Source organism: Syngnathus typhle, linkage group LG8 (genome assembly GCF_033458585.1).
Source record: "Syngnathus typhle isolate RoL2023-S1 ecotype Sweden linkage group LG8, RoL_Styp_1.0, whole genome shotgun sequence".
NCBI lineage: Eukaryota > Metazoa > Chordata > Actinopteri > Syngnathiformes > Syngnathidae > Syngnathus > Syngnathus typhle.
The window spans coordinates 9,446,271-9,474,144 of record NC_083745.1 but is presented as its reverse complement, the minus strand read 5'-3'; the positions used below and the strand labels follow the sequence as shown (position 1 = coordinate 9,474,144).

The window sequence follows — 27,874 nt, the reverse complement described above, 5'->3', positions numbered from 1 at the left end:
GCCCCGAGGACTAGAGCTTGACACCTGTGACCTTTGACCATGATATTTCCCTAATAAAGTGGCCTGTTATTAGGTACACTTGAAAATGGTGGTGTACCTAATGGAGTGTCCGTGTGATTCCCTCGTTAAATGCACCTGCGTGAAAAGTTTGAGCTCCTGCAGAACGTGAAAATGACCAAAACTTTTCACGCAGGTGTGTTTAACGAGGGTAACTTGGAAAACATATTGGAACGCGGCCCCGAGGACTAGAGCTTGACACCTGTGACCTTTGACCATGATATTTCCTTAATAAAGTGGCCTGTTATTAGGCACACTTGAAAATGGCGGTGTACCTAATGGAGTGTCTGTGTGATTCCCTCGTTAAGTGCACCTGCGTGAAAAGTTTTAGCTCCTGCAGAACGTGAAAATGACCAAAACTTTTCACGCAGGTGTGTTTAACGAGGCTAACTTGGAAATCATATTGGAACGCGGCCCCGAGGACTAGAGCTTGACACCTGTGACCTTTGACCATGATATTTCCTTAATAAAGTGGCCTGTTATTAGGCACACTTGAAAATGGCGGTGTACCTAATGGAGTGTCTGTGTGATTCCCTCGTTAAGTGCACCTGCGTGAAAAGTTTTAGCTCCTGCAGAACGTGAAAATGACCAAAACTTTTCACGCAGGTGTGTTTAACGAGGCTAACTTGGAAATCATATTGGAACGCGGCCCCGAGGACTAGAGCTTGACACCTGTGACCTTTGACCAATGTATTTCCCTAATAAAGTGGCCTGTTATTAGGTACACTTGAAAATAGCGGTGTACCTAATAAAGTGTCCGAATGACATGTTAGCGGAGCAAATCAATGTATTGATCATTAGCTCCGCTAAGTTGGGGGTGGGGCCACCTTATGTATTTACACGTAAATATTTGCATACGCATATAAGGTGAAGTTCCAATTCTAAAAGTACATATAAGTTTATGCTCACACCTGGGATCGAACCAAGTTCTTTCCGAGAAAGAGCTCGTGTCACTAACCAGTCGGCTATTTCGACCTGGCACTGAAAGACCAATCTATGACTGACAGAATAGAAATGTTTTAGGCGAGTGCAAACCTTAGTAAGCCTTACCTTGTCCAGCACTTAAATATATTCAAAGCCCAAATGCCCGAGAGACTCACGCTCATCACACACATGCTATCTAGAACAAAGACATCTTTAATTCTCTTTTCATACAAAATATTTAATAAATACAACTTTCAAAAATATATTGCCAGATCAACACATTGTTCTCAAGTTCAAACAAGTCAAAAATGGACAAAAATGTTGCCATGCTCTCAAAAGAGTTAACAAATGAGATTAACATGTTTGTCTTAGGAGCCTCATTAAACTGTGTGCTCAGAAACAAATCAAATCAAAAACTTTGTCAAGGGAGGCAGTGTCTTTAATGTGGTTCTACAGTGTTCCCATCGCCAATCTACTCTTCAAGTACTCACAGTCTAGCTTATGATATCATGCTGACTAATGCGGATGGGAATCCTTGCTTGACGTAGTCATGTGACCTGCCTTGTCATGTTGCCGGATCTCGACAGCCTTTGAAATGTGAGAGTGAAACGTTTGAGGCTGCGTTCGGACATTTTTGTTCCCTTACTGTCTGATGGCAAGCAATATGTCTGCCACCATGTCCATCCCTCACAGCAAGCAGCCTTTATTTATCTGCCCTTGCCTTCAGTCAATGTCCTGGCAACAAATGAACAAAATGTCAAATGTGTAAAAAATAAGTCTTAGGCCAAAAGTGCCTGTAGTTTCTGACATTTGGCTTTATAGAACGCATTGGAAGAAAACGGTCATTGAAAGAAATGGTAAGCTTCCACAGCTATCAAAACCTTCAAACTAGACAGAACATATAAATAAAAAGGAATGATATCTTAAGGCTCTTGATTATTAAATTAATAAATCACATATACACAATGATTAATAAAAAAAATGTACATATCTACATGTTCTAAATCATCATAAATTCTTCATATTGGCAGCAATTGCTGACATTAAACCCACCCCATCCTCCTCTCGCTCTCCCCCCCAAATAAAAATAAATAATAAAGTTGATCATTTTTTCTTTTCTTTTTTTTTTTTCTCATTTGACAGTGGCAAAATCTAAAGCTGAAAAAGGCACTTTCTCCAAAACGGTACAAAAAAAAAAAAAAAAAAATTCAAAGAACACTAAAATGATTAGCTCTAGTGCTGAATACAACAGGGTTGTTTTAGTCATTGTACAACTATTACAACAGGAGCCCATTCCATGTGTCCACTAAATACATAAAAGTAAAAGAAATGGAGGAGGGGCAGGCTGGGGGTGGGACTTAAATGTAGTGGAGTAAACTTAACATTCTACAGTGAAATGTATACCAGTGCTTTGTGTTTCCAGCCAACCAAAGCAACCGTCACTGCCAGTGTAAGCCAGCTTGTCAAAATTTAAATTAACACGGGCAAAATGGGAAAATACTGCGGGGTCACCACTGACATAATGGTTTACCAACCAGGCATGCCAAAGCTCCCCTCGTTCACCCACCACCGGGGTGCGAAGACGTTTAAGGCTCGGTTGCACAGCAACACAGCTGTCCGCTATACTATGTAGTCCATTCTGTTTATGCTGTTTGCCGTCTCCAAGTCTCTGTTGTCCTGTTTATTAGTCCAATTTGGGTGTTTGGATGTGGAGTTAGGGCTGGAGATCTTCTCATCCCGCTCCACTAGCGTGTACGCTGGCTGTTTGGCAAAGCGGCTTTTCTGGAGGTGCCTCTCCTTGTCGTCCTCGTCCCCCTCGGGGTGATTTGTCCTAATATTGGCAATGATGGAGTTCTTGTTTTCGTAGTCTTTGATGGCCACCGAGAGGCCCACGTGTTTCTCGATGGGGTTCTTGATCTGGTTCAGCTGCTCGCGCACATTGTTGGTGGTGTTGTCCTCCGAGCTGGAGGCCGCTGCGCCGCCTCCGCCGCCGCCGCCACCGGAGTTGCTCTGTTTCCGCCGTCGACGCATGCACCACAGTAAGAGCAAAATGAGCACAAGGACCCAGAGGACGATGAAGACGGAGCTGAGGAGGGGCACCAAGTAGTCTGGAGACAGGAGAAATTTAACGGTCAGCCAGAGATCCAAAAAGTGAAAAAGGATAACGGGGCTTTTAACGTATTACTGCTCCTGCCAGCGCAACCTGACCTCAGAGCTGTGAGCGGGGGAGGGGATTCTTTTAGTTGTCAGCCCGGTGATGAATGGCAGACATGTGGGAGTCTTACGAGCCGGCCAACGCAACGCCGCAAAGCCGAGCAGCTCTGCTCTTTTCACGCAGAGTTTTAGACGGCATTCTTTTCAAACTCAATTACGCTCGACATGACATAGCACTCGGCGGCAGGAATGTGTTGCTGCCGGTGCCGATTCATTTTCTTTTAAAAACAAGTGTGTGCACGCCTGACAAAACTCTCAGGGCGATGCGTGTGTCCTTGCTGACGGTTCGTACCAGTTTTGCTGGCGCTTGGCACGCGCACTTCCACGATGGAAGCGATGATGGTGTTGTTCCCGTTGCGTTTGCTAACCAGGTTGATTATTCGCTCTGTAATCTCTTTTATGGGGCTCCCGTCCAAACGCTGCTCCTCTGTTGACTACATGTGCAAGGGGAAAAAAAAAAAAAGAATTAGGTTTCACTTCTGTGGCATCTGACTGCATCATTATTATCAAAGTGATGACATAACACGTTTCAACCTGAAGACTGACGCCGGGTGCTGTCAATCAAATACGACTAACAGCTTTAACTTTGACGACAGGCGCGAGGAGCTACTCACGATGCAAACGTGGATCTCGTTGCTGGCCGAGAATGACGGGTCACAGGTTATGGACACGGAATGCTCCAAGGAGAAATTCTTGACCACGTACAAGCGCCTCAGCTGGTTACACACATTCTCCACTGTCAAGCTCTGCCCCCCCTGGGGGAAAGAAATTAGGCAAATGTTAGTGGAAATAGAAAGCAGAGGACCAAACAGGAAGTGGGAGGGGAAAAAGGGAAAAGCTTGGCAAGTGTAAATTCTACAAGCTTGCTGGTTGAGATTAAAGACCCCAAATGTATGTAGCCTTTATCTTCTGTCATGCTTGTGAGTGATGAGCACATGTGGCCATCGTCGCCAATGTTCCTGTAACTCACAGGTGTCAAACTCAAGACCCGAGGGCCAGATACGGCCCGCCACATCATTTTATGTGGCCCGCAAAGACAAATTGTGCATCAAATTTGTGTGTCATTACTACTCCTGGTTTAAATCTAGGGTTAGGGTTTCAAACTAGAGTTAGGGTTTCAAAGTAGAGTTTAAAGCTAAGGTTAGGGTTTCAAACATGGGTTTAAAGCTAGGGTTAGGGTTTCAAACTGGGGTTTCAAACTAGGGTAAGGTATGAAACCCTACTTTGAAACCTGAAAACTAGCTTTAAACCCTAGTTTGAAACCCTTAATGTCATCTTGAAACTAATCTCAGTGAGCGGGGTCAGTTGTCTGAAGTGGCATGAGTCCCAAAATCCAATTCAGAGATAACAGAAATAGATTCTAGCTAAAAAGCTCACCCTTGTCAAGATGTCCTTGTTAAAGGTGAAGGTGATGTTGGCGCAGCTATTGTCCTGGTAACCGGAATTGGGGTGACATTTGGGCGTTGGCGGGACCGGGCTGGAACGCCAGCACTCCCCGAATCCGAGGCAGGGCTTGACGAAACAGTGGCCCTCCCTGATGGGGAGGCAGCTCTGGCCTGAAGGACACCCGCCTTGAACTGAGGCGCCAAGATGACAAGTCATTGGACCGCACCACATCTGGAAAGAACAGAAAGACAGAAACCCAATGAAGCAAATCCAGCCACAACATTACATACACACCAAACTGTAATATAACGTCAGAGAAAAAAAAAAACAGAAGGGGGGGCTTTAGCTTTTTTTTCTCGCTTCTTGATACAAGCGTCATTAAAATCGTTTGAGAGGCGTGATTAACTTTTAAATTTTTATGGCGGCTAATATCTATTTATATTAGCTCATATGGTTTATTAGTTTATTAAGGCCAGTGTGCCTCTGCATTTTGATTTAAATTCTCTACTTCAAACAGGATATTTTTTTTTTTTTTTTAAATCACTAGCTGACATGCAAGTCTTTAGATCCCTACAGACCCGATGGTTCAGGACTTGCTGACTTTCACCCCATGATGCATTTCCTCCGGAGGTTAAATGGCACCAGTTTCATTTAATGCTTAGATGGGAACGAGAACTTCCGGCCTCGTCTGTTATCAAATGACTCATCCGCCCCAGTGCGAGTGTGGGAGATGTGAAACTGGCACAAGACCAGTGCCATTGTGTTTCCTTTCAAAACAAATGACATCATTGTGTCGAGAATGTGACACCGTGGAGCAAAAGCTGCTCCGCACGACTGAATATTAGTGGCTCGACCTAAGATCTTTTTTCTGCTGCCTCACACTCACAGCTTCTAATCCTGTCATTGTTCACGCACACGTTCTCCCAATAGACAACATTAACACTCGGTGACACGCGCGTGGTCCATGCTTCACATACCTTTGTGCATACGACTTTCCCGTTGGAACAGTGGCAAGTGTTGCAGTCTTCATCCCATTTGAGCCCATCTGAGATCACGTGTCCGTTAACTGAGCAGGCTTTTCTTGTCACTGAGAGGAAATCAAAAACACAATAAAAATGTCGCATAAATAGAGCAGCAATGGTTTTGATAATGGGTCTGTTAGCTTGAAGGAACAAAGTACCTTCTTGACAGTGCGTCCCACTCCTGTCTGGCGGGCACACACATCGGTAGCCATTAATTTCATCAATACAGGTTGAGCCGAAGGAGCATGGAGAGGACTGGCACTCATTGATATCTACAGCGAGAAAAGAAAAGGCTCCTTAGCGGAATAAAGACACCCAGACAGAATGCAAACATTGGGGATAATCGGTCAGCAAACAAGTCTAATTCTCTGGCTAAGTTCACCGAGGTCATGTGTCATTTGAACAGCACAGACAACAACACAATAGTTAATTAAAAAAAACAACCTTACATTAAATGGGCTCTGCCCCCCCCCCCCTTCCCCCTGACATTATTCAACTTTAAAAGCGGCATCACTCGCAAGAATGCAGGAGCTACAGGCTGGACTTAACGGAACAAAGGGCTCGCAATGGGAAAGAATGTGGCCATCTGAAAGCCTTTAAGAGGGAAAACAATCTGTGTAATCAGTGTCAGAGAGCATGGTTGATTAGCTGTTGGCACACTAAGCCGCTTTCCCCCGGGGACAGTGGTGGAGCCTGGTGGAGTGACACCGAAATGGCTCGGGCTGGCCCGTAGCCCAACGCCCAGATAATTGGCCGGCTAGACCTGCCGTTTGTAGCAGGCCCGTCGCCCGCCTGCACTGTATGTGATGGCTCAAATGCGGATCAGGGACGAGGGATACCGGGGAAATGGGTGCACGTGGGCCTGAAGATTACTCACTGATTCGACAGTCTGGACCGGCGAAGCCTGGGGCGCACTCGCAGCGGTACCAGTTGTCTCCGTCAACGCAGGTTCCACTGTTGTAGCTGTAAAAGAGGAGGACGCTTATTTTTAAACTTTTTTATTTTTCATGTTCTCATTATTAAACATTATTACTACAATAGTTTATATTACAGGTCAAGATCTTAATTGTGTTTCCGACCGGGACACCCGACGTCAACATGACGCTGTGTATTACCTTAATGTAAGCATATAGAATTGACTGTATGTATGCACACACACACACACACACACACACACACACGCACACACACTCTTCACACCTGTGAGCAATTTTGAGTATGCTGTACATTTAATTCTGCCTTCAGCTTCAACTTACCATGGGTGGGGACTGCAGTCGTTGGTGTCTGAAAAAGAGAGTAGGAAGTAATGAGGGCGTGGGTTTTTTTGTTTAGTTTTTTTTTTTTTCATTTTCTGTCGTCAGTGTTTGGTACACTTAATGCCAAAGAACACGTCCGGGCTTGCGTGTGCACCGGGTCCCTCACACGCCGCTCCAATGGTTTTTGTCTTATTAACCACACGGTGAGAGCTCACTCCTCCCTTCAACCACCATCACCACAACAACTCCACACACCCAGATTCAAAACCACAATTTCCCCCGCCTCCTTTTGGTTTTTTTTTTTTCCCTTAAATGTCGGGGAATTTCTGTTTTGGAGTGCATGAGCGGAGGGGCAGGGCGGCCGGTGAAAGAGTGGGGCTGCAGAACAAGCAGACATGTCACTGTTTGGACAAGAATGCAACAAGGAGAGGGGGGAGAGAGGGGTGTGATTTGGACAAGGGGGAGAAACATCTGTCTCCACTTTCCTAAGGTTGAGCTCCTTTCTCTCTTTTTAGTCTTATGGAGCGCTGCAGACATGTTTTAATTTTATTTACATAAACATCATGAAGGACTTACATCCCTCAGGTTTTGTCCATACGGGTGTTTTGTGTGCCAATTCTACATCATTACTCTTTTAATACATCTATTGGGCTTTATGTACTATATGACTGACATGATCCCCATTGAATTTCATTGATACTTCATACATTTTTTGCGACGTAAAGCAATCCCCCATTTGTATGAGTCAGGGGGAAAAAAACCCAGACCAATTGCTTGTGAGAAAACTTTGACATTCATCATCATAGCTTGTCACGCCAAACAACCAACCATTCTTGGTCGTTCTGGTTCACATTCAGCAAGTCAGCATTGTTCAGGCTGCATGATAAGGGGCATGCTTGGAGTTGTATTATTATTAATGATTATTGACATTATTAACGCGAGTCAACTAGAAGACATTTTCACTGGTGTAAAAAGCAAAACCATGTAGCACTTACTTTGGTTGCACGTGGGACCCTCCCAGCCCTCTTTGCAGACACAGGAGAAAGACTCCCCAGTCACTACGCAGGTGCCACCATTCTCACAAGGGTTTGGAAGACAACTTGAGTTCTTAGCTGAGGGAAAACAAAAAATTAAGCATATAGTTATGTCTGGGAATACTAAGATGCTTATCAAGAAGAGCAATCTACACAGGTTGCTCCATTCTAACTTCAACTTCACAGCGCGTTGCCATTTGTTTGGGCTATTTTGACTAGGGATCCCTTTCCTGGGGGAAGTTTGCATTCCAAAACATTGAAGGGTATTGTTAGTGGCGCAATGGGGGTATTTAACCATCAGTCTGTCGGCACTCGTGGGAGGGAAAAATGGGCAGAGGCAGAGAGAGCGTTGAAAGAATGAAGGGCTAAAATCTGCTTATGGAGCTAACCGAGACAAGACAAACTTCTACCACACAAGCATCTTCACCTGGTCCGCTGTGAACGTGGGACTCACCTATGTTGCATGTTGTTCCCTCCCACCCCGGTAAGCACTTGCACTGGAACGTGTCGCCTTCATCGTGGCAGGTGCCTCCGTTGTTGCAAGTGGCTTCATCGCACTGGCTTTCGCCTGGAGGGAGCATTTAAAAATAATTACTATGCAGATACGCAATACCAAATATACATCGACTACGTTGTCAACTAAAAACTCATACAGCCAGAAGCACTTGCATACCACAAGCTTGCACAGGCAGACTAAAAGCGTGTAAAGGGAACCCCCCCCCCCCGAAATAAATAGGAGGTGGCAGCTTACGGGAGTGGCACGTTTTCCCCTTCCAGCCATTCTTGCACTCGCAAAAGAAATCAGTCACCAGGTCCCGACACGTCCCGCCATTATGACAGGGGTTGGTGCTGCAGTCGTCAATGTCTGGTGCCGCATGGCAGACGGGTGGAATTAATGTGACGCACCTCAAAAGCGTCATTAAACAGTCTTTGATGTTGCAGTTATGTACTCACTGATCTCACAGTGGTCGCCCTCCCAGCCATCAGCGCAGATACACTGGTACACGCTAACTTTGTCAATGCAGGTGCCACCATTGCGGCATGGGCTGCTCTCGCAGTCATTAATGTCTAAAATAAAAATAAAGCAATTGGAACATTAGCTGACAAACGGACTGTATATTCATTTCATTTGGATTAGGAGGTCTTACTCTCGTGGCAGTAAGTTCCTCTGAAGCCTTCTTGACATTCGCAGCTGAACTGACCACCAGCTTGGCTCCGGCACCGGCCATGAGGTCCGCACACATTGGATGAAATATAGCGCTCTCCTCCCGGTGTACTGTTGGATGCCACCGCCACGGTGCAACTGTCTATCACTGCACACAAAGTGAGGGAGAAATGCCTGCTGTCAATATACAAACAACTGAGACCAACATCAAAATATGGCTAAAGCTTCACATGGATATAGAAATTGAAGAATCACATTCAAAGTGTATTGAGCAGATAATATACGAAGCTACTGTGATGTAAATAGGTTCAATAAACAACAGATATAAGCATGTAATTTGTTGATGTTTACATGGGCATTTTAGTCATACATTAGGACTTGCAAGGTTTTTTGCAAGGAAGACATTTGGGGTCAAGTGCAAGTCTCAAGTTATGTGGAACTGATTGGAAAGCAATTCCACGAATGGGTTGAGGTCTGCGGGACTCTTGTGTGCACAATCGTGTTAATTAACAAGTCTTTTTAGGATCCAATTATTTTCTGCACATAATATAAAAAAGACGTGAGAATAAAAAAAATGAAATTGAAAGAAAAGAAAGATTGTTATGCTATCATAACCAATTTCCCAGTGATCCAGGCTACTTTGCACTGAAATCCTTTCCTTTTCCCTTGTCTGATCGGGTTAGGCGAGTGGGCTGGATGTGCTCCGCTGTAATCACTTAATTCTTGCCAAGAGCAGAAAGAACCTCACCGTCTGGTATCTGACTCCGTGGTTGGTCCCCTCACTCAATTAGACACACACACGCACACACAATGTGCAGATTCATTGAGGAAGAAAAAGAAGTGGTCGCCCACCAAGTCATTCCCAGGAACACACACACAGTACGATGTGCCTTTTGCCAGATTTTCAGGGACTCCGAGGGGAATCAACGGAAAAGATTTGCAAAGGAGATGGATGGAGGTGGGGTGTGTTCACCTTGGCCAAGAAAATTGAGCACAAGAACAACAACGAAAAGCAGGTATCGCACTCATGGGAAGAATATAGCTCAAGTGCTCCAATCTTCCTTTATCCAGTGAATATAAAAATGGGTATCATTTTACAAGAAGTTCCTGAAAAAAAAAAAAAAGACTTGCTGCTTCGTAGACGTACCTTTACACGTGGTGGTGCGACAGTGGTCTTTGAGGTGAGAGCAGTTCTTGCCCTCATAGTCTTCGGGGCAGGCGCAGTAGTAGTCTGTGGCCAGGTTGAAGCAGGGTGCTCCGTTCTGACACGGGTTGGGCGAGCAATAATCGATATCCAGCTAGGGTAGAGAAAGTATAGAATATGGAGAGGTTAATCTGATAGCTGATATAGTTCTCTTACACTAAACAGAGCAAAAAGCCGCAGCATCCTCCCCACAAGCCGTGCCAGGAAACGACACACACAGAAAATACATGAAGGAAGAGGGGGAAAAACAAGCCAGAGACATAGGAGCCATCCTCTGAGTCTGGGCTTCAGCACTGAGGAATGCATTCCACTTAATCCAAGGGAAGCTTCAACAAAGCATTCACTTAAAAAAGAAAAACATACAGCAGGGCAGCCATGTCGGAGGGTGGGAAGACACCGGGATGCTGGCAGACAACGGCTGGACAGAAATGATGGCTTACCTGGCATAGATTCCCCGAAAATCTGGCCAGACAAAGACACTGGAAGCCGTTAACTTCATCCTGACAGCGCCCGCCATTCAGACACGGCGAACTCAAGCACTCGTCGATGTCCCTCTCGCAGTGCTCGCCGGCGAAGCCAGGGGGACACGCACAGCGATAGCCATTCACCAAGTCCTGTTTGAATCATCAATACACCAAAAATGTCTTTTAGTGCTTTATCAGGTTGAATTCATGAGGTTGAATTGAGCAGGTAGAAAGATTAAGATGGTTTCCCACAGGTCGGTCATGCATGAAAATGATATATCTATATATTCTGTTTGAAACGAACCTTGCAGATTCCCCCGTTTTGGCACTGGTCCTTGCAGTCGTTAATATCTATGAAGGAAAATCAAAAAAAAACATTTGGAGAGTTAAATGTGCAATCGTTGGATGAACCGAAAAGGAGTTCATGACACTGTAGAATCGCTTGGGTGGGGAAGCGCAACGTGGCAGCAGCAGAACCAGTGCAAAGAGCACAGTGTTGAGCAACCCGGTTCTGTAGCCAAGCGAAACTAGTCCTGGGGATTGTTTGAAAACCACAGATCTGGGCCACACAAGGGCCTGAGAGCAATACAACAGCTTCGTTTGGGCTGCAGGCACAGACGCATTTGTGTAGCTGTTTGGCTTTCATATTAGAACAAGGCAGGAATTTTATACAGCCACTGCGTCGGGACCGGAACGAGATTAAAAAAAAAAAAAAAAAAGGCAGGGGTGTTGGCGGGGTGCGCAGCTGCAGCTGACAGCTGTCAACTTACTGAAGTCGCAGTTCTGCCCCGTCCAACCAGGGATGCATTCGCAGAAGTATCCACCAATCAGGTTGCGGCATGAGTTGGCATTCAAGCAGGGCTTGGCGTCACATTCATTGGCATCTAGCGGGAGGGGGGCATCGGGTTGGCATTTACATGTGTCGTTGACAGCTATGTGCAGTGGTGGCAGAGTGAAGTAAAAAAGTTGATGGAGGCTCACCTATCAAACATGTCTTCCCAGTCCACTGCGAGGGACAAACACACTTGTAGCTGTTGACTAGATCTTGGCAGGTCCCTCCGTGATTACAAGGGTTTGGAGAGCAGTCGTCAATGTCTGCATGGGAGGAGACCAGTCAGAATATATAGCGAGGTATACCATTTGAATAAAAGTCAGAGTACAAACCAAGTAAAAAAAAAAAGCCATTTTATTCATTTTACAAATACATTTCAGAAATGTATCTCAATATGAGTCTTACTCACCGAGAGTGCAGGAAGGGCCGCTCCATCCTGGCACACAATGACATTCATAACCATGACTGGTTTCTGAGCAGCTCCCGCCATTAGAGCATGGGTTGGACAAACAGGCATGTTCCGCTAGAAAGCAAAAGGACAGGTTACACAATCACGCCCCAGCAGAACACACCCATCTGACTCATTCCGCCCCACCTCCGATTAACCTTCTCTGTAATTACATCTCTTTGAAGGGACCGTTCGAGTCAAAACAAAAATATACGTACATCAGAACATGCCGGTGACTTGAATGTCAAACAGCACCGCAATCTCACACTCATTACCCGCCCGACAAGCAGAGCGGCCAGGAAATCATCTTTCATGCTAAGTAGACCTGCCCAACGCACTGTGACTTTGCAATGACTGCCTGATGATCTTTTCCTGAGTGGGGGCACCAGATGAGAGTGGAGGGAGAGCAAAACGGAGGGTGGGGAGCTATGAAAGAGTGGAGGAGAAAAGGGGGGGGGGGGCATCTGCCCGTGTAATTTTATTTTGAGCAAGTTTTGGGATGAGCGAGTCACGAAATGAAAAGTGAATGATTTGCTCAGGGGGTGACTGGGCAATCAAGCTGATCATTGAATGAGGAGGTAAGAGGACATCCTCTCTGCTCTTACATGACGACGTCGCCCCCCCCCTCCTTCCCCGTGGCGCACCTCCCATCACGGAGGGCACGGTTTCCTGACATGTCTGCAGTTAAGCTGTCAGCACCCAGCGAGGCTCACGTTTAATGAGCAAAGAACCATCATCTCCATGGTAAGTGTTTGCAGCAGCTGAACATTAGCATTACTGTCTGCTTCTTAGGAGGGAAGGGGGGAACGTGACAATTGGCCCCAGAGGACCACATATTTTTTTTTTTTTTTTTTGGGGGGCACTTGTGCTTGAGTAGAGACGGATTACGGCAGTTTTAGAGTCACCTGATGGCAAATTCTGAGAACCTGAGTTCTGACGTCAACACAACTTTCTCACATTTCAATGAGGTCAACTCACCCGTCAACCTCGTCAGAGAGCAAACACTTTGCCGTTGCTTGTTTGCTAGCAGATTTGCATAAAAACAATACACCTGAAGAAACGAGTGGTCGCTGGCTATTGAATTGTTATTATTACAAAAAAATAAAACAGTATCTTCTCACATAGCCAGTGAATAACAGACAAATCCTGAGAACAAAATAAGATAGTTTGGCCCTGGTAAAGGTCACGCTTTCATTCTTCGGTTCCAAATGTGCCATGACTTGGTTGTGTTTGGTTTTTCTTCATAAACCAATCACTTCTATAAACCCAGCTTTAACAACATCGACACCATTTTATTCTTCCGCCAATATAAACAGAGTTTCGAACACGTTAAAACTAGTTTAAATGTTACTATTTGGTTTTCTGGAGCTTGCCAACAAACACTTTACTAACATTTTAAGGAGCGTCACACCTTCAAGAGTCAACCACAGCATGAACAGGAATGTAATCGCAAGAAGACGGATCTTAAGATTGGGCTTCAAATGTCAAACAGGATCAGACAGAGGGCACCATTATTACAACAAATTAAAACTATTTACAACAAATTAAAACAATTATCAAACTTTCTGACTTTCAAAGATCATGGTCAAACACCACAACCTCACCCTTTTTTCAAGCCATCAGATTATCATCATTATACGGCAAGAACACAGAGTTTTCTGATCCAACTTCCTTATATGTAAAATTTAAGAAACAAAAATAGAGTGGAAGCTTGGATCATTTGTTTAAATGGTTCTGTCCCAGTACCAAATAATTTTCCTATCAAAATATCATATATTTTGTGCAGCCCCTCACCAACACACATAAAACATTGCTTTTGCAAGACCTTTAATTAAAAAAACAAAAACATCTATATAACTTCACTCGACTTGTAACTCAAATTTTGGCTTGCAACACACCCGCACAAAAATAATAATTCATTAAAAAACTCCTTGCTGGATTGTAACCCAGAATTAAATTGGAGCACATGACAATTTGAGTGCTGCTACTTTGTGAACTTTAATTGAGCACTATCATCTTTGCAACATTAATTTTTCCACTGGCTATAATGAATGAAAGTGTACAAGGTGGAGCTAAGTGAATGTTTCAAGTTTAATGACTCCACAAAAAGACTTTTAGTTGTTACACAACACTTTAACACCATCTGAGCGGCATTTTTCATGATGGCTCCAGTCAACGATAATCTTTCGGCACTCACCTCTCTCACAGTTGGCTCCAGAGTAGCCCTCAACACACGAACACTGGTACTTGTCCGGTCCCGTGTTGATGCAAGTCCCTCCGTTCATGCACGGCTGGTGAGTGCCACAGTAATTCAGATCTGGGATATGAAGGGATTCACAGGGATTTAGTTTGGCGCAAAGTCAAAAAATTCAAATTCAAATTCAAGGGGCTGCATTGCAAAATGGGAACCTTTGTCGCAAAGATGTCCGCCCCAGTTGGTGTCACAGAGGCACTGCCAGGGCTCCCCACAGGTGCCATGTACACAGCCGGGGTGGGGGATACACTTGTCGCAGTATTGGCCTTGCCAACCATACAAGCACCTGCAAGAAACAAAAGACTTGCTATCAGACTTCTATGCGCGCACACGCACACGCACACACACAGACACACACAGAGTCTAAAAGCCTTTTCATTTGTTTAGTCTACACTGCTAAATAAGTACCAATAATCTGGATTTAACCCGTGCTGCACAGCAAACAACGAGGCATTATTTCTGTCTTGACTGCTGCATCTTAAGGCCACACACACAACTTAAATGAAACACTGCTTATGCAACAACGCTTTAGGTCCAAACACTAAATTCCACTTCCAACGACCTTTGCCACGGCTAACATTAGCATCGGAACACTCCCTGACCGACAGTGCGCTTGCGGCTTGGCAGGCAAACCAGAGAACAGCGTGGATCCCACCGGACTCTTCATAGCCCCGGTTCCCAGGAGTCAGGAGTTACGCTTTTGCCTCAGGCCAGGGGAGGAGGCGGAAAGCTCTCTTTCTTGCGGTCCGCCGACATGTCCAGGTCCATAATTACACAGATAATGTTGCACTCTCGTCCCGGATTTCATCATAAAACCTGGCTGAGAGGTGCGCTCCCGAAAGAGGTGGCTGAGTGGTGACAGGGCTGCAAATCGAGTGTTCTCTCTGGGACAGCCGCATGGTGATTAGCCCTCAGAAACGGATTGTAAAAATAAAGCGGTGGTTAAGTAAACCTCACTGTGTGATTAAGGAGGCTATTCTTAAAAGCGTGCTAATCTTCTCTCAATGAGTAGTGGTGGAGGATTCCCCAGCAAGCGCTCAAATGATTTTGTTAATACGCAGCGAGACTACTTGGGGATGCAGCCGTACTTTGGGCAGCAGCTCTGACGCACACTACTCGACATCAACGTGGAAACCACTTGAGTGTTTGCACTTTGCAAAGCATCCATTTAGTGACTCCAAAATATTCCCACAGTATCAGCAGCAGTTGCGGCTACCCCTGCCTACAGGCAGGTTGGATACAAGCTATGATGAGAAACACAAGCAAGTCACATCCAAACACAGCCACACCTGTGTGTGAAAACATTTCAAGCTCTTTTTCAGCCAGTGGCAACACAAGCACTTACAAGAAACCCGATTGAGTTCAAAAGCTTGTAGAACAACAACAAGGCTTATGCAAATCAAACCAACCCTACATTCTCTGTACTTGATATGGAGCCAAAGCAGACAGCCGAGAAGGCAACTAATGTCTGACTGTGAGGAGAGCAGCGCAGAGCAGGGGCCTTCGTACAGGATGATGCACACAATGCCCGTGCGCCGATACCCATCTGCGCTTGGCTCTTCCTCTGGCTGTGTGCATAAACAGCATTAGGAAGCCATTAGCTGTGCAAACAATACGCTTTTAAAAACGCCCTCCCCAAATGTTACACATGATTTGACTGATAACGCTAGCCTAATGAGCGGGAGGGAAAACAACATTTCCAACTTGGATTCTTAGCAGTTAACCCTGTTTTTCCTCAAGCAGGCTACCCTTATAGAGGAGGAAGTAGCTCAACCTTAGAACTGGTTGTGACTTACGAAGACAACACCTGCACAATCAAGAGCTTTAGAAAAGATAAGTCTTTCCGGAGATATTTGCACTTTAACAGTACTTTAGTGCTCTGTCATATTGTTTGTACTCACAGTTTTATTTTACACAAAGTGCACAGGACAGTTCGGACCACTTACGTGCATCCGCCTGGCTCCTGACACGATCCGTGTTCGGTGCTGCAGCCTTGTCGGCATATTGCTAAAAAAAGAGAAGAAAAAAAGTACACGTTGTATGTTTAGCACTTTAGTCTGAATATACATGTATTTCCCATGAGATTAGGAAACTAGTAAGCAGAAAATGAGGACAAGATTATTCAGTCATGCTGATGACAACATTTGAATGGAAATAGAAAGGGGGGGGTGGAGTATTTATACAAACAAAGTCATCCATTCAGTAGCATTGACCCAGCAACCACATATCAGCATGAGTCACACTGCAGTCTGGCTGCTTCTTTTCATAACATACATAATTTAGACTTTCCCAAGCTTCTCTTAAGACGTTAGTTAATGATGTTAGTGGTGTCACTCATTAATCCACATGTACAACTCATAACGTCTTACCCGTGTTGCACTCTGGTCCCGACCAGCCTTCCAGACAAGTCTTGTTCCCGTTGTAGTCGCACGTGTAATGCCCAAAGAACTCATCCCTGGGCCGACAGAACTTGTTGCAGCCGAAGCCATAGTAGTGCTCATCGCAGCTGACCCGGATCTGGTACTCAAACTGAGCAATGGGGCCGTTGTGAGTCAGCTTCTGCCAGTGCGGGCTGGGGTTGATCATGCCCGAGTGCGAAGATTTCGCTATCGCCTTCCCATCTGCACCTTGAACACGACAACAAGTGAGAGCGTCAATACCAGCTGCAAGGTTTGTGCTCCAAGGATTCCGCCGTGTTTTGCTGCTGCAAGTGTTCTGGAATGTACCACCCATTTCAAAGCGCACAACAGAGACCTTGCAGTGGCTTACCAAAAACGTTTGAGCACAAATCGTAGAAGATAGCTGATTATATGTAATCAAAGCAACCATGTGTACTGGTGAGCGACAGTAGTTACAGGAAATGCAAAAACGAGAAGGCGGCTTTTAATGAGCACTGCTTTTTTTGCCCTCGCTCACACTCGCTTACCAAGTGTCCCAAGTCGGTTTCCAACTCAGGTTTACAGCTTCTTGCTACCCATCGCATCTGCTCGGGCCAGGACAGAACCGCAGTCACCAGAAATTATAGTGTGAAGACACCAACGCCACATTCAGTGCTGGAGTGAAAGCCAGCGTGCCCCTCAGCACTTTTTTCCCGAGCTCACAATCAAATTTCAAAGCGTCTGCAGTCAACCCCTTTTCCCCCTGCGATATTCGCTAACGAGTGTCTGACCATGTTGTTGACGATATTAAACCGATACCACACGCAGTTCAAACATGAGAGGGTCACGGCTCTGTCAAGAGGACAAGGACTAAGGTAGACCACTGGACTCCACACAATACAAAATGTGCCATTGGAGAGCTCAGCACAGAGACTCTACTGGACAGCACGTACAGGACATGCACACACACAACAATTCTTGTGAATCTTTCACCTGAGAGAGAATGAAAAATGTGTCAGAGATGTTATTTACAGCGGAGAAGGGGGGGTAACCAGGGGGGTGAGTCGCTCCCCTGTGTAGTATGATGCAATGGAGCTGAACCTGAGTGGAAAGGGTGGCTTGCTGTCATTTATTTACCATGTGAGCGGCGCGTACGGGATGGCAGCGGGGCGGTGTTTGAATAGTGCAATCACAGTGAGCGGCAACATTTCACAGGGGCCTGAAATCTAGTGCTTCAGCTATGTGGCACTTCTCTACTGAGAAGCGGCACGCAGTGTTGGGCCTAGCACATCCCCGCTAAGTGTTGCCCCGCTCGAGGCAGAGCGTAAAAGAGGCAAGACAAATTTGCAGAGGCCTCACTCCAACCCGAGACATCACGGCACTCAGAAGATATTAACTTTTGAAAGCAAACGGGGCCTTTTTTCCCCTCACATACTTCATGGAAATCTATCTGAGGATTGGCAATGAAATAAGCAAGCACTTCTGACTCGATATGAAATAACCTGCTTGCAGAGGGGCTTTAGCGGCACTGAGTGTACGTTCAAAGGGGCTCTTCACACCAGTGCCCTAATGGTTCTCTGGGAAGCGCCAAATACGGCAGAAAAGACCAAAACCTTGTTGACCTCATACGGAGCGAGTTGCACAAATAAGCATGGGCTCAGAACTGCAGTCAGCGCGCACGGCATTGCCAATGAGCAGCGAACAGTTAGCGCAGTAAATCACATCAGAAGTGACGCTTCACTGCACGCCCAGCTTCTCGAGCCTAGCTTGACTAACAAGCTGCTCCTATAGATCAAGACAAACACCTGTCCCTTCTTTTCTGTGTGAGCATGCTGGCAGCAGGGGCGGTGGACCAGGGGGTGGCCGGATGGACCCGGCGTTTCACGCCCGGGTGAGAGTGAGACTGCGTGACCCAGACCCTGGCGGGCGGCACCTGCCATCACTCATCGAGGCAGAATGCAAACATTTTCACTTACTTTATCTCCTTTCGCCCCTTGCATCCACCTGCCAACACACTTTCTTCTTTCAGACATGCTGGGCCAGGATATTGTGTGGAAAGCGGGTGGGTGGGGGGCATGGAAAGAAATAACTTCCTTTCCGAGCCTTCCAGACACCATTAAGGACAAGAGAGAAAATGAAAGAAATGGGGGAGCTCAATATATCTTACCATTGGTTTCATTGTTGAAGTCCAAAGCTTCTACTATCAAAGTGTAGGATCTCTGTAGGAAAAAGAGGAAATTATTATTATTGGATGACATTTGAAAGAATATCTGGATATACACATTTTGTCAGAATGGTTCAGTGGTGATGATTCAAATAAGGATGTCACAAAACCTTTTTAAAACTAAGCATCCCCTCACATTGAGAGCTACTAAAGCAACTATTGGTGTATCATGAAACAGTTTTTGGATCTAATTAAGGGAGGCTGGGTTTGTTTGTTTTTTTTTTGGGGGGGGGGGGCAGAAGCCAAAAGCAGCCAAATGTCAGGAAAGATGAGCAGACAAACCCCGTAGGAGGGAGCCTGATGGACCGCAACTAAAGCGTCCTCCCTCACCCCAATGACCCAGCCGGATGACACGACACAGACTCTACAGTAATGATTCCAACAAGTCATAATAAAATAAAAAAAGTACACAAAGAGGGATAATACAGATAGCCATGCCAAAAATATGTCTTCATCTCAGCCACAGCAAGCTTGCTTGCTTTTGAAAACTGATTTCCCCCCCAAATAAAGTTTTCCACATGTTTACAAAATGTGGCCAGATACGTCAGCGGATGATTTCCAAAGTTCTGAGAAAGCAGGTCTGTTTTGCAGTCTATATGAGATTTGCAATTTCATGCCAATTTAAAACGTGGCGCTACGAAGGCTGGGAACCACCCGCACTTGACTTGTTTTTTTCCAAAGATGAGCGTCACAAAAAGACAGGCAGACAAAATAATAAACATGAAGATGATAACTAAATGAGGCATATGGCCAAACAGCAAGAATGCTGCATTCTGGCGGGCTTCTCTGCACTCCTGAAACACGAGGACTGATCAGTGTCGGTAGCACTCGCACTGATATCAACTTACACTTTCTCACGGGTCACCACATTCACGAGGCAGCGCACGGCACGTCTGCAAGTGCACACAACAGCGGGCTCTCACATCCACATGGTATGTTTAATCGTCACATTTTCACCCACACACTCTTCTTGGAGGCACACGCCGTCGTCACGATGACCTCATGGAGTACACACCTGCTCCGAGGAAAACCCCTGAGCAAGGGTAGAGTGGCAATGAGTCAACTACCCACCCACTTTTTTTTTCTCTCCCTTCACGGCTTTGCCCTATTTTGTCAGCCATTAAACTTTCCATCTCTCCGGGAGACATTTGTCTCATCGTGTGCCAGCGTCTCCTGCAATCAGAGTGGCTATTATTTGAAACACAGCACTCATCATCATCATGCATGGCAGACTCTGACTCACAACTTGGCTGCAAGCACAACACACGCAGACCAAGTAACAATGGAAATCCAAGACCTAATCAACACGTATCGCCGCCCAGCATGCAACTACATTATTAGAAACAAGGGTCCACTAGACGCCTCCCCACTTTAACATTTAACAGCGTTGTTACTTTGGTGTTCCCCTCATGTGTTCTCACTTAGCCTCTTGGACCACAACTCCTTTTTTCATCACGGGAGACATTCTGCATCAATTCAACTCAACATCGCTGTTCAAGCTAATAGTGTGTAGCACCACATTATGTGTTAAATGGTGCCCACTTGGCATCCATTGCAGCCTGGTCATTCCGGAAGGGGGATTCCCCGGATCTATGGTCCCCACTTGCTGTCAACTAAAAATGACATCACAGTTGCTCAGGTCTATGGTAAAGACCAATAACGAACGGCTCGGCTTGTGTCATGTGACCAAATTAGGAAAACAGGTAAGCACTGATTGGTTTTTACCTGAGCCTTGAGAAACTCTGACCAATTTTCTCGTTGAAGATGTATTTTGCTGCTTAGTTCATATTCCACAAGTATAATATTAATCAGAATGCCACGTTTACACAAGTGTGGGCGCATAGAACATGTCATTGCAATTACATGAAATTACTTAGTTTCCCTCTAAAGATCAGTTAATAGATTATGCCAAACATTACTAGGGACTTGGATTTTTTTTTTTTTTTTTTAATCAAAGGCGCTTGTGCAATTTGACAGCTTTGTTAATGTGACCATTCCTTTCAAAAACGGGAAACTCCAATAGACATAGAAGCCACAAAGATTAGCCACCTCCCAAAAATATCACATTAGTCATGGTTGCTACATCATCAGTGACGTAGTTGATGAGAGAAACCAGGACTAACTTCTGGTTTTTGTATAGTTGACTTTAAAGCTGCTCTGAAACAAATCTTTCTATCTAGTTTTGAAGAACTATCATCTTACAAAAGCACAACAATGGTTGGAAAACCAGAAACTTCCCTGAGGCGCCATGAAACTTCCCAGTCCCCCCCCCCCCCCCAAAAAAACGAGGGGGATTAATATGATGCACAGTGTTTAATGCTTTGCGATCAAATTCCCTTTTAAGGTCAATCTCCAACACACCCTTCTCTTTCACGGACGAGGACTTGCCTCAACATGGAGGCAAGAGAGCTTAACAGGACTTTTACATGTGAGTACTCAGGGGCCCTTGAGCTAACAAAAAACAGGCAAAATGAGGCTCTGATTGCTGTAAGATTTGTTAACACCTACCCCAAATATTGCCAAAACAGAGCCAAACCTTCCCAAAGTGAGGGTTGAAATATGCTGGCGCCAGGTAACATTAATTATTTAAAAACAGACGCCTTTACATACTAATCGGCCCTTTGCCAAAGACCCACCAGGACGATCCAACATTTGTTGTAGCAACAAGAATGACCCTTTAAGGCAGGGAGGGGAAAAAAACCACACGCCTCCAAATGTTGTGAGGTTTCGTTTTTGAAAAACTACTTCACATGAATCATTTAAATCTGAAGCATGTCTCCCGATGTGTTGTTTATTCAAAAGTGTTGAGGCAAATCCAGAATTTGTGGTTGATTTTTTTTCCCTGGACACCTTCTATTGGACAGCAACGATAATGTGGACACAAACATGTGCAAAGTTCAGTGAGAACAACGTCAGCAGTAACTTAATCTTAAGTAGCTTTGCCATTAATGTGGTTCCAGACCAAATAAGTGCTTGCTGAAACCAAGATAGGGACCAGGCCCTCACTCCATCACACCATAACTCCGAGCCCGTTATCAGCTCGTCTGCCATTGCCAGGTTCACTTTTCCCAGACTCCCAGTTGACTTCAAGCTTGTCTTTGAACTGCAGTGTGCATGCTCCCGAGCAAAGTGAGTGAGTGTGGCAATCTTATCTTTTCTGGCCAAACAGCCACTATCCAACAAGACAAGTTATAAGCAGCCAAGATCACTCCAGTTCAACTCACAAAAATAACACGAGCCTCACCACAAAGGGGATTTTTCCAAATGCTGACCCTTCTCTTGGAGATAACTGATGTACGCTCCCAAGGTAGTGTATTTGAATAAAAAAGCAAGGTAAGTCTTACAGCTCAATGACCCCCAAAAAGGCAAACCAGGAGAGATAAGACAAGATCAGAGGAAATGTAAACAGTTGTGACAACAAAATGTTGACCTTCTCTATCAGTTTTCCCGAGTCAATCACATCAGGAGCATCAACCTGAGATCAAACCAGTGATAGAGGCCGCTGAGTAACACACGTTTGTCGTCATATTCGGGCTCAGTCACAATAAAGGCAACTCTGAGAATCATCCACTAAGCCGACGATGGCACTGATGGCCTGGCAGGAAGGAATGTTCTGTTTGCACAGAGATTTTCATCACAAGGACTTGGGAGGAAAACAGCATTGTACGATCAACAGCTTACTAAATACAAAGGTATGTCAACTGGCATGGGGGGAAAAAAAGAATCTCTCTTTGTGCCAACGAAAACAAAAATACTATGCAAGGGACTCCAAAGGCCATCCAGCCCTGAACCCAGGAGCACGAATGAAAGCCATATTAACGATTGAAGCAAAACAAGCAGCGTGGACCTTGGTCCTCAGTGAGGGTCACTGGGCTTATAGGGAAACAAAAACATCTGAATCCAATTAAACGGGTTGTTTTCGATGCATGTTTCCATGCAGTTTGAAGCCACCCAGTGAAGCGGCTATTACGTAACTGTCACAAACACCACACAAACACTTTAAAAAATGGCCCAGCTAAAAGAAAGATTTTACTCTTACACTTGAGTCATTTGCACTTGAGCGCCACATCAGAGCGGCCTATAGAAAACAAACATATCATTACCCCCCCCCCCCCCCCACACACACACACACTTAGTTGAGGTGGTCACCCAAGAGGTTGAGCCCACTATTGACTGACTAGTCCCACTTCATCAATCACTGAGATGCCAAAACAAGACTGAAAGACAGCAGAAAATGATACTATGGGGGGGAAGAAAGCAAAACAAAAAAAAAGCTTAACATCTTTGGAGTATTGCCTTGTCTAACAAACTTTCTTATTGGAAAATATCCTTCAGCTGCACTAAACTGTAATGGTTATTCCTCAAAATTTGTGGCAACCAACTGGACTATTTTAGTAACATTGGACTATTTTAGTAACATACAAACTAAGGATGCGCAGATACATCAAACATTCTTGTCATTAAAATAACATTATCCGTCCACTCCAGTTTGATCTGGGCAGGAAATACCTAAACGTCAGAAAAGCCTTTAAAGCCAACCATTTGAACACTTGCACTCGGTGAATCCAATTTAAAAAGTCTTCTTTATGGATGCACACGCTAAAGATATTTCAGAGACAAGGTTCCAGTTTGCCTGCGAGGTAACGTCATCCACTGCTGAGTCCACTACAACTGCTTCCTGTTGCTTGTCCTGCACCGCCGCCATTGTGCTAAGTAATCCTCACTGCAGTCACCGAGGGCACACCATTGTTTCACAGCCATACACACAGCGAGGGTCCGCCTGGCTGGGCTCGCACACTGAATGAAAGCGCGGCGTAAAACGGTCCAATCAACACGGGGGCAGCATGGCAACTCTTGTTGAAAGACGTCCGCCCCATGGCATGCAGCTGGATGCTTGGCTCTCACCCTACCTGATCTAAGCACATGTGTGCAGTCTCATTAAGCGCAGCAGTTGCTGTGGGTGGCAAGGTTAAAGTGATGAAATGCCTGGGGTCCAACCGAGCGTGACTTAAACAAAGACCCTGCTCGGACAAGAGGCCAGCTTCATGCGGCTCTGAAAGAAAATGAAGGGGTGGAGGGGGAGACTTCAGGAACCCTAGGTTCCCAACAACCCGATTGCACCACACTGCTAGTATCCGTTCACAGCAGCCAATCAACTGATGAAAAGTGTGATATCATATCTAGGCTGACAATTGGTGATGTGCACTGGAGTAAAGCACATTTCTTCCAGTGATGGATGAGCGAAGCTATCAAGAGACTCGTTTTATCTTTTGAACGCAAACGCAGCTATTCCCAAAAGCGCTTCATTCGAACAGGAAATGCACTGGAATCCAAACCATTTATGGACTCGATTTGAATACGGAACCAAAGCGATGGCTCAAAATGTTCCCTTTGTCTGGATGCATTTTAATGCCCCTCCAATTGAATTCCAACTTCTAACACAATTCTCATCTGGCACTGAAATGCCCATTACCTCAGCATTCCCATAAAGGGAGCCTAAACAGAGACAGACATTTGTCTTTAAGATTCTTTAAGATTCCCCAGTTTGAAATAAAGAAAGGCCACGGAACTCGACTGTAAACAACGGATATTTTGTCTTTAGGTGATTACCTATCCCAAATAGCAAAAAATAGTCATTTATATGAATGGGCACATCTGTTAAAAAAGCAGGACAGCCTTCTCAATCGAAACAGCTCGATTCATTTTGAAGATAAGTGACTTAATGGTTTTAGTACTTAGTGGTAGCTTCTGTCATCAATCTGACAAATTCGGTCAAAGAGTCCTAGACTAAAACTAGGGTGAAAGGATGGAGAGAAAAAAAAGTATGCAGCGCCAGAAGATATCAAATAGCACGCAACCCCGTTGTGAACATTGTTTAACTGACTATTAGATCATAGAAAATGTCTCTCTTGCTGCCTTTAAGTTGGAACTGGTTGCTGAAACACATAAAAAAAACAACATGAGAAGGAACTTCACTCAAAATGTGGCCCTTTGTGTGCCAACGACGTGAGAGCGCACACAAAAAAAAAAAAAAAATCCGTCAGTTCCATCTCGATTGAGACAAAAATAGTTTTGATGTAACTGGACACATACACAGATCTGCTGGTCCTTTCACCAGTCAGGCCGCTGTGTGTGTTTGCGTGTGTGTGTGTTTGTGTGTGCGTGCGTGCGTGTCGAGTTGTTTGCGGGCCAAGCTGTGGGGCCAGTCAGTCTGTGCAGTCAACATTCAAATGCACTCCAGCATGGCAAATCATCTTGCACAAAGCTACAACATTCCCACAGGCCGAGCTGTGAGAAAGAGCTGACACTTGAGGAAACCAAGAATTGAGGTTTTACTGTTTTGAACATGACCAGCTTCCAGGGCGGCAAAGGATTGACACGGCACTGGAAAACCAATGTTGTTCTTTTAACTACAAATTGCATGTGATTGCTGAGAAATGCTACCCCGTGACCAAAATGCCAGACAAGTGCTGGTTACACATCGCAGTATTTTACAGCAACCGGTAGTTGTTGTGTTTTTTTTTTGCATCGTCAAATCTTGCGTTATGTGAATGCCGGGCTGGAATGCATCACAGCGCAGTGAGTCTCAATTGACGTGTGCTGTGGAAATTGCCTAACTTCACTTAACTGGTCTGAAAATTATTATCTATGGCGGGGAGTATATTCCACTAGATGGCAGAATACATAACCTGCATTTTTGGTTAGGTGTGCCATGGGACACTTTTCTATTTTCGAATGCCTTTATTCAGTAAAAACTGGGAGACATTTGTTTGCAGGAAAAAGTAAATTCAGAACCAAATTGCACCATCGTTGCTCATTCCTAAATTAAGCAAAACAATACTGAAAGGACCAATATTTTTCGAGGCAATTGTCAGGCTTATTTATGATCGAAAGAGAACCTTGAAGAAGCAGACTGTCAGCCTTAGGCCGTCTTGAGAAAAATACTCCTGCACCTGGTTAATTGGTGCAGATAATGGGAACAGGGGGGTCCGTCCTTCCTCGCCGCATTCACATTGTTGTGCTTTCTTGAGAATTGAGCGATTGACAGACAGTAATTGCACACAATTGCCTTGTAAACAATGCACCCCCCCCCCCCCCCCCCTCCAAATCGGCCATACTGCTTTATTTTTGTTTGTTTGTTTAGCCTCAACTCACCGGCCAGGCGAAGCTGAAGGGCAAAACTATCCTGGCCTTGTCATTCCTGACCGAGCTTCTAAAAGAAAAGGTATTCCCTCCGAGGACAGGCGTAGATCCCATTCCGAAACTGCACGGCCCCGCCGCTGAAACCCTTGACTGATATTCCTTGAGGCAAACTTTAAAAAAGGTACTGCACTCTCCCCGTGTGCACTTGGTGTCCGCCGTGTTCCGTGTGCCGTGGCAACACGCTCCGCTTAGTAACTCTCCGTTTAGGTTGTGCGTGGACAAGATTTGCAACTCGAACTGTCCCGATCCATCTGACACCTGTTGACGACAGAGCAGCGCCATATTAGAGAAGTGCTTAAACAATCGAAAGGTACCATGCTGTTTGCAAACTTTCTTGTGTGTTGCACGCTTTATGTCATTTTACCATGGCCACATTAAAGCGACAATCGAAGTATATGAACAGAGGTTGAACCGCGTGACCTTTCCCGTGCAAAGATAAAAAAAATAATAAAGAGAGCCACAAACCACCGTTACGTACCTTTAGGATAAAAGGGAGTAAGAAGGCAGCAAAGACGGCGACCCGTTTCCAAGTCATGCCTGCGGACTGAGGTGGCCGCTGCTCGAACTACTCGTCTGGCCGACACTCGGCACCACGGCGCTCCGATTTAAACATGCACGACACGCCAATAAAGACGTCACGATTCAAGCCGAGCACTGGATCCTCTTCCCTCGCAGTGTCCGGTGTTTCGTCCGTCCTCGTCGGGAGAGACAAGATTCCACTTGTTAGTGAGGAAAGTCGGCGCAAACACAAGCCATGCGGTGGTGCGCGTTTGCAGACTGCCCGACTGACGCACTGAGTGACTTGACTGAGAACTGACTGGTGAGAGGAGCGAAGCAGCCCTGCACAAGTTCAACAGAGAAGGCGTGTCTGTGCGTGAGTGTGCGCGTCCTCACATATTCATGAGCGACACGCCGGGTCCGCCCATCGCCTTTACGCCGACCAGCTCACAAACCGCCAAGGTTGACGCGTCAAAACCAATACCCCACAACTATGAAACTTTATGAACCATCAGAGGCTGGTGGCAAAATTTGTAGTCAAGGCACAATATTATGTCTCACGTAAAAGTATAATGTAACCAAGATATTTGCGCACGTCTGCTTTTACAACAGGAAAAAAGAACCGCACCAATAAATGAATCAGTTTCAAAATGTTTGGAGAGTAAAGGAATTTTTTCAAGAGAAGGCCAATATATTTCTATTTTCTTAGACAGGTGCCACTTGTCCTCTACACAAAAACGGTCATATCTTGATTTTCATGTCTAGTTTGCTGTGTTTGGGAATTTGGCAGACTGCATAGCAAAAACTTTGTTGAAAGTAGAATTTAGTTAAAAGGAGGTCAAAGTTGTGGCAAAGGCTGTGCAATGTGATTTTGATGGATTGGATTGAGGTTTACGCAGACAGACTGTCACACAAGGGCGCACAATCGGGGGTTGAAGGCTTTCTCAAAGTGCCCACTCCACAGCGGACATCGTCCGCAAGAGATCTTGTTGCAGTTTTTTTAAATGTATTGGCACGTGCTAATCTAATAAATGGACTCCATCGAGTCCTTTTACTATGTAAACCTCTCATGCGCTGAATTTAAAGGGAATGAGGGCCACTTTCATTAGATATGGCTGGTTTTCCTCTCACTACAGCACATAGTAGTGCAAGCTCCCCTCCCATCTGTGCCCATCGGCCACAATACTAAAATAAAGAAAACACCAAGGTTAGACTGTGATTTGTGCTATATTGCGCCAGGCACAAAATTGGGGCCTGTGGTCTCCAGCAGAAACATACGTGCAGCTAATGCTTTATGACTTTTGGATTGAA

The 27,874-nt window shown here is 45.3% G+C and overlaps 1 protein-coding gene across 1 annotated transcript; it reads right to left on the bottom strand.

The window, feature by feature from the left end:
* Positions 1–1,174: 1,174 nt before the first annotated feature.
* On the bottom strand, positions 1,175–26,918 carry jag1b (jagged canonical Notch ligand 1b). The gene is made up of 26 exons (XM_061284848.1): positions 26,544–26,918; positions 26,018–26,323; positions 18,806–18,857; positions 16,630–16,887; positions 16,207–16,267; positions 14,416–14,546; positions 14,204–14,323; positions 11,968–12,081; positions 11,708–11,821; positions 11,497–11,610; positions 11,031–11,077; positions 10,703–10,876; positions 10,206–10,356; positions 9,042–9,206; positions 8,848–8,961; positions 8,645–8,758; positions 8,348–8,461; positions 7,855–7,971; positions 6,860–6,887; positions 6,481–6,566; positions 5,762–5,875; positions 5,559–5,668; positions 4,573–4,812; positions 3,810–3,950; positions 3,488–3,629; positions 1,175–3,089 (listed from the first exon to the last, which is right to left on the bottom strand). Exons 1-26 carry the CDS (start codon positions 26,598–26,600, stop codon positions 2,602–2,604), a joined length of 3,672 nt encoding a protein of 1,223 aa, XP_061140832.1. The 5' UTR covers positions 26,601–26,918; the 3' UTR covers positions 1,175–2,601.
* Between the last annotated feature and the right edge of the window lie 956 nt (positions 26,919–27,874).

Coding starts and splice junctions, on each gene's coding strand:
- jag1b (XM_061284848.1), bottom strand. CDS start 26,600: ATGACTTGGAAACGGGTCGCCGTCTTTGCTGCCTTCTTACTCCCTTTT. Junction 10,357..10,702: donor TTTCGGGGAATCTATGCCAG/GTAAGCCATCAT, acceptor TCTCTACCCTAG/CTGGATATCGATTATTGCTC. Junction 4,813..5,558: donor GGAAAGTCGTATGCACAAAG/GTATGTGAAGCA, acceptor TGTTCTTTCCAG/ATGTGGTGCGGTCCAATGAC.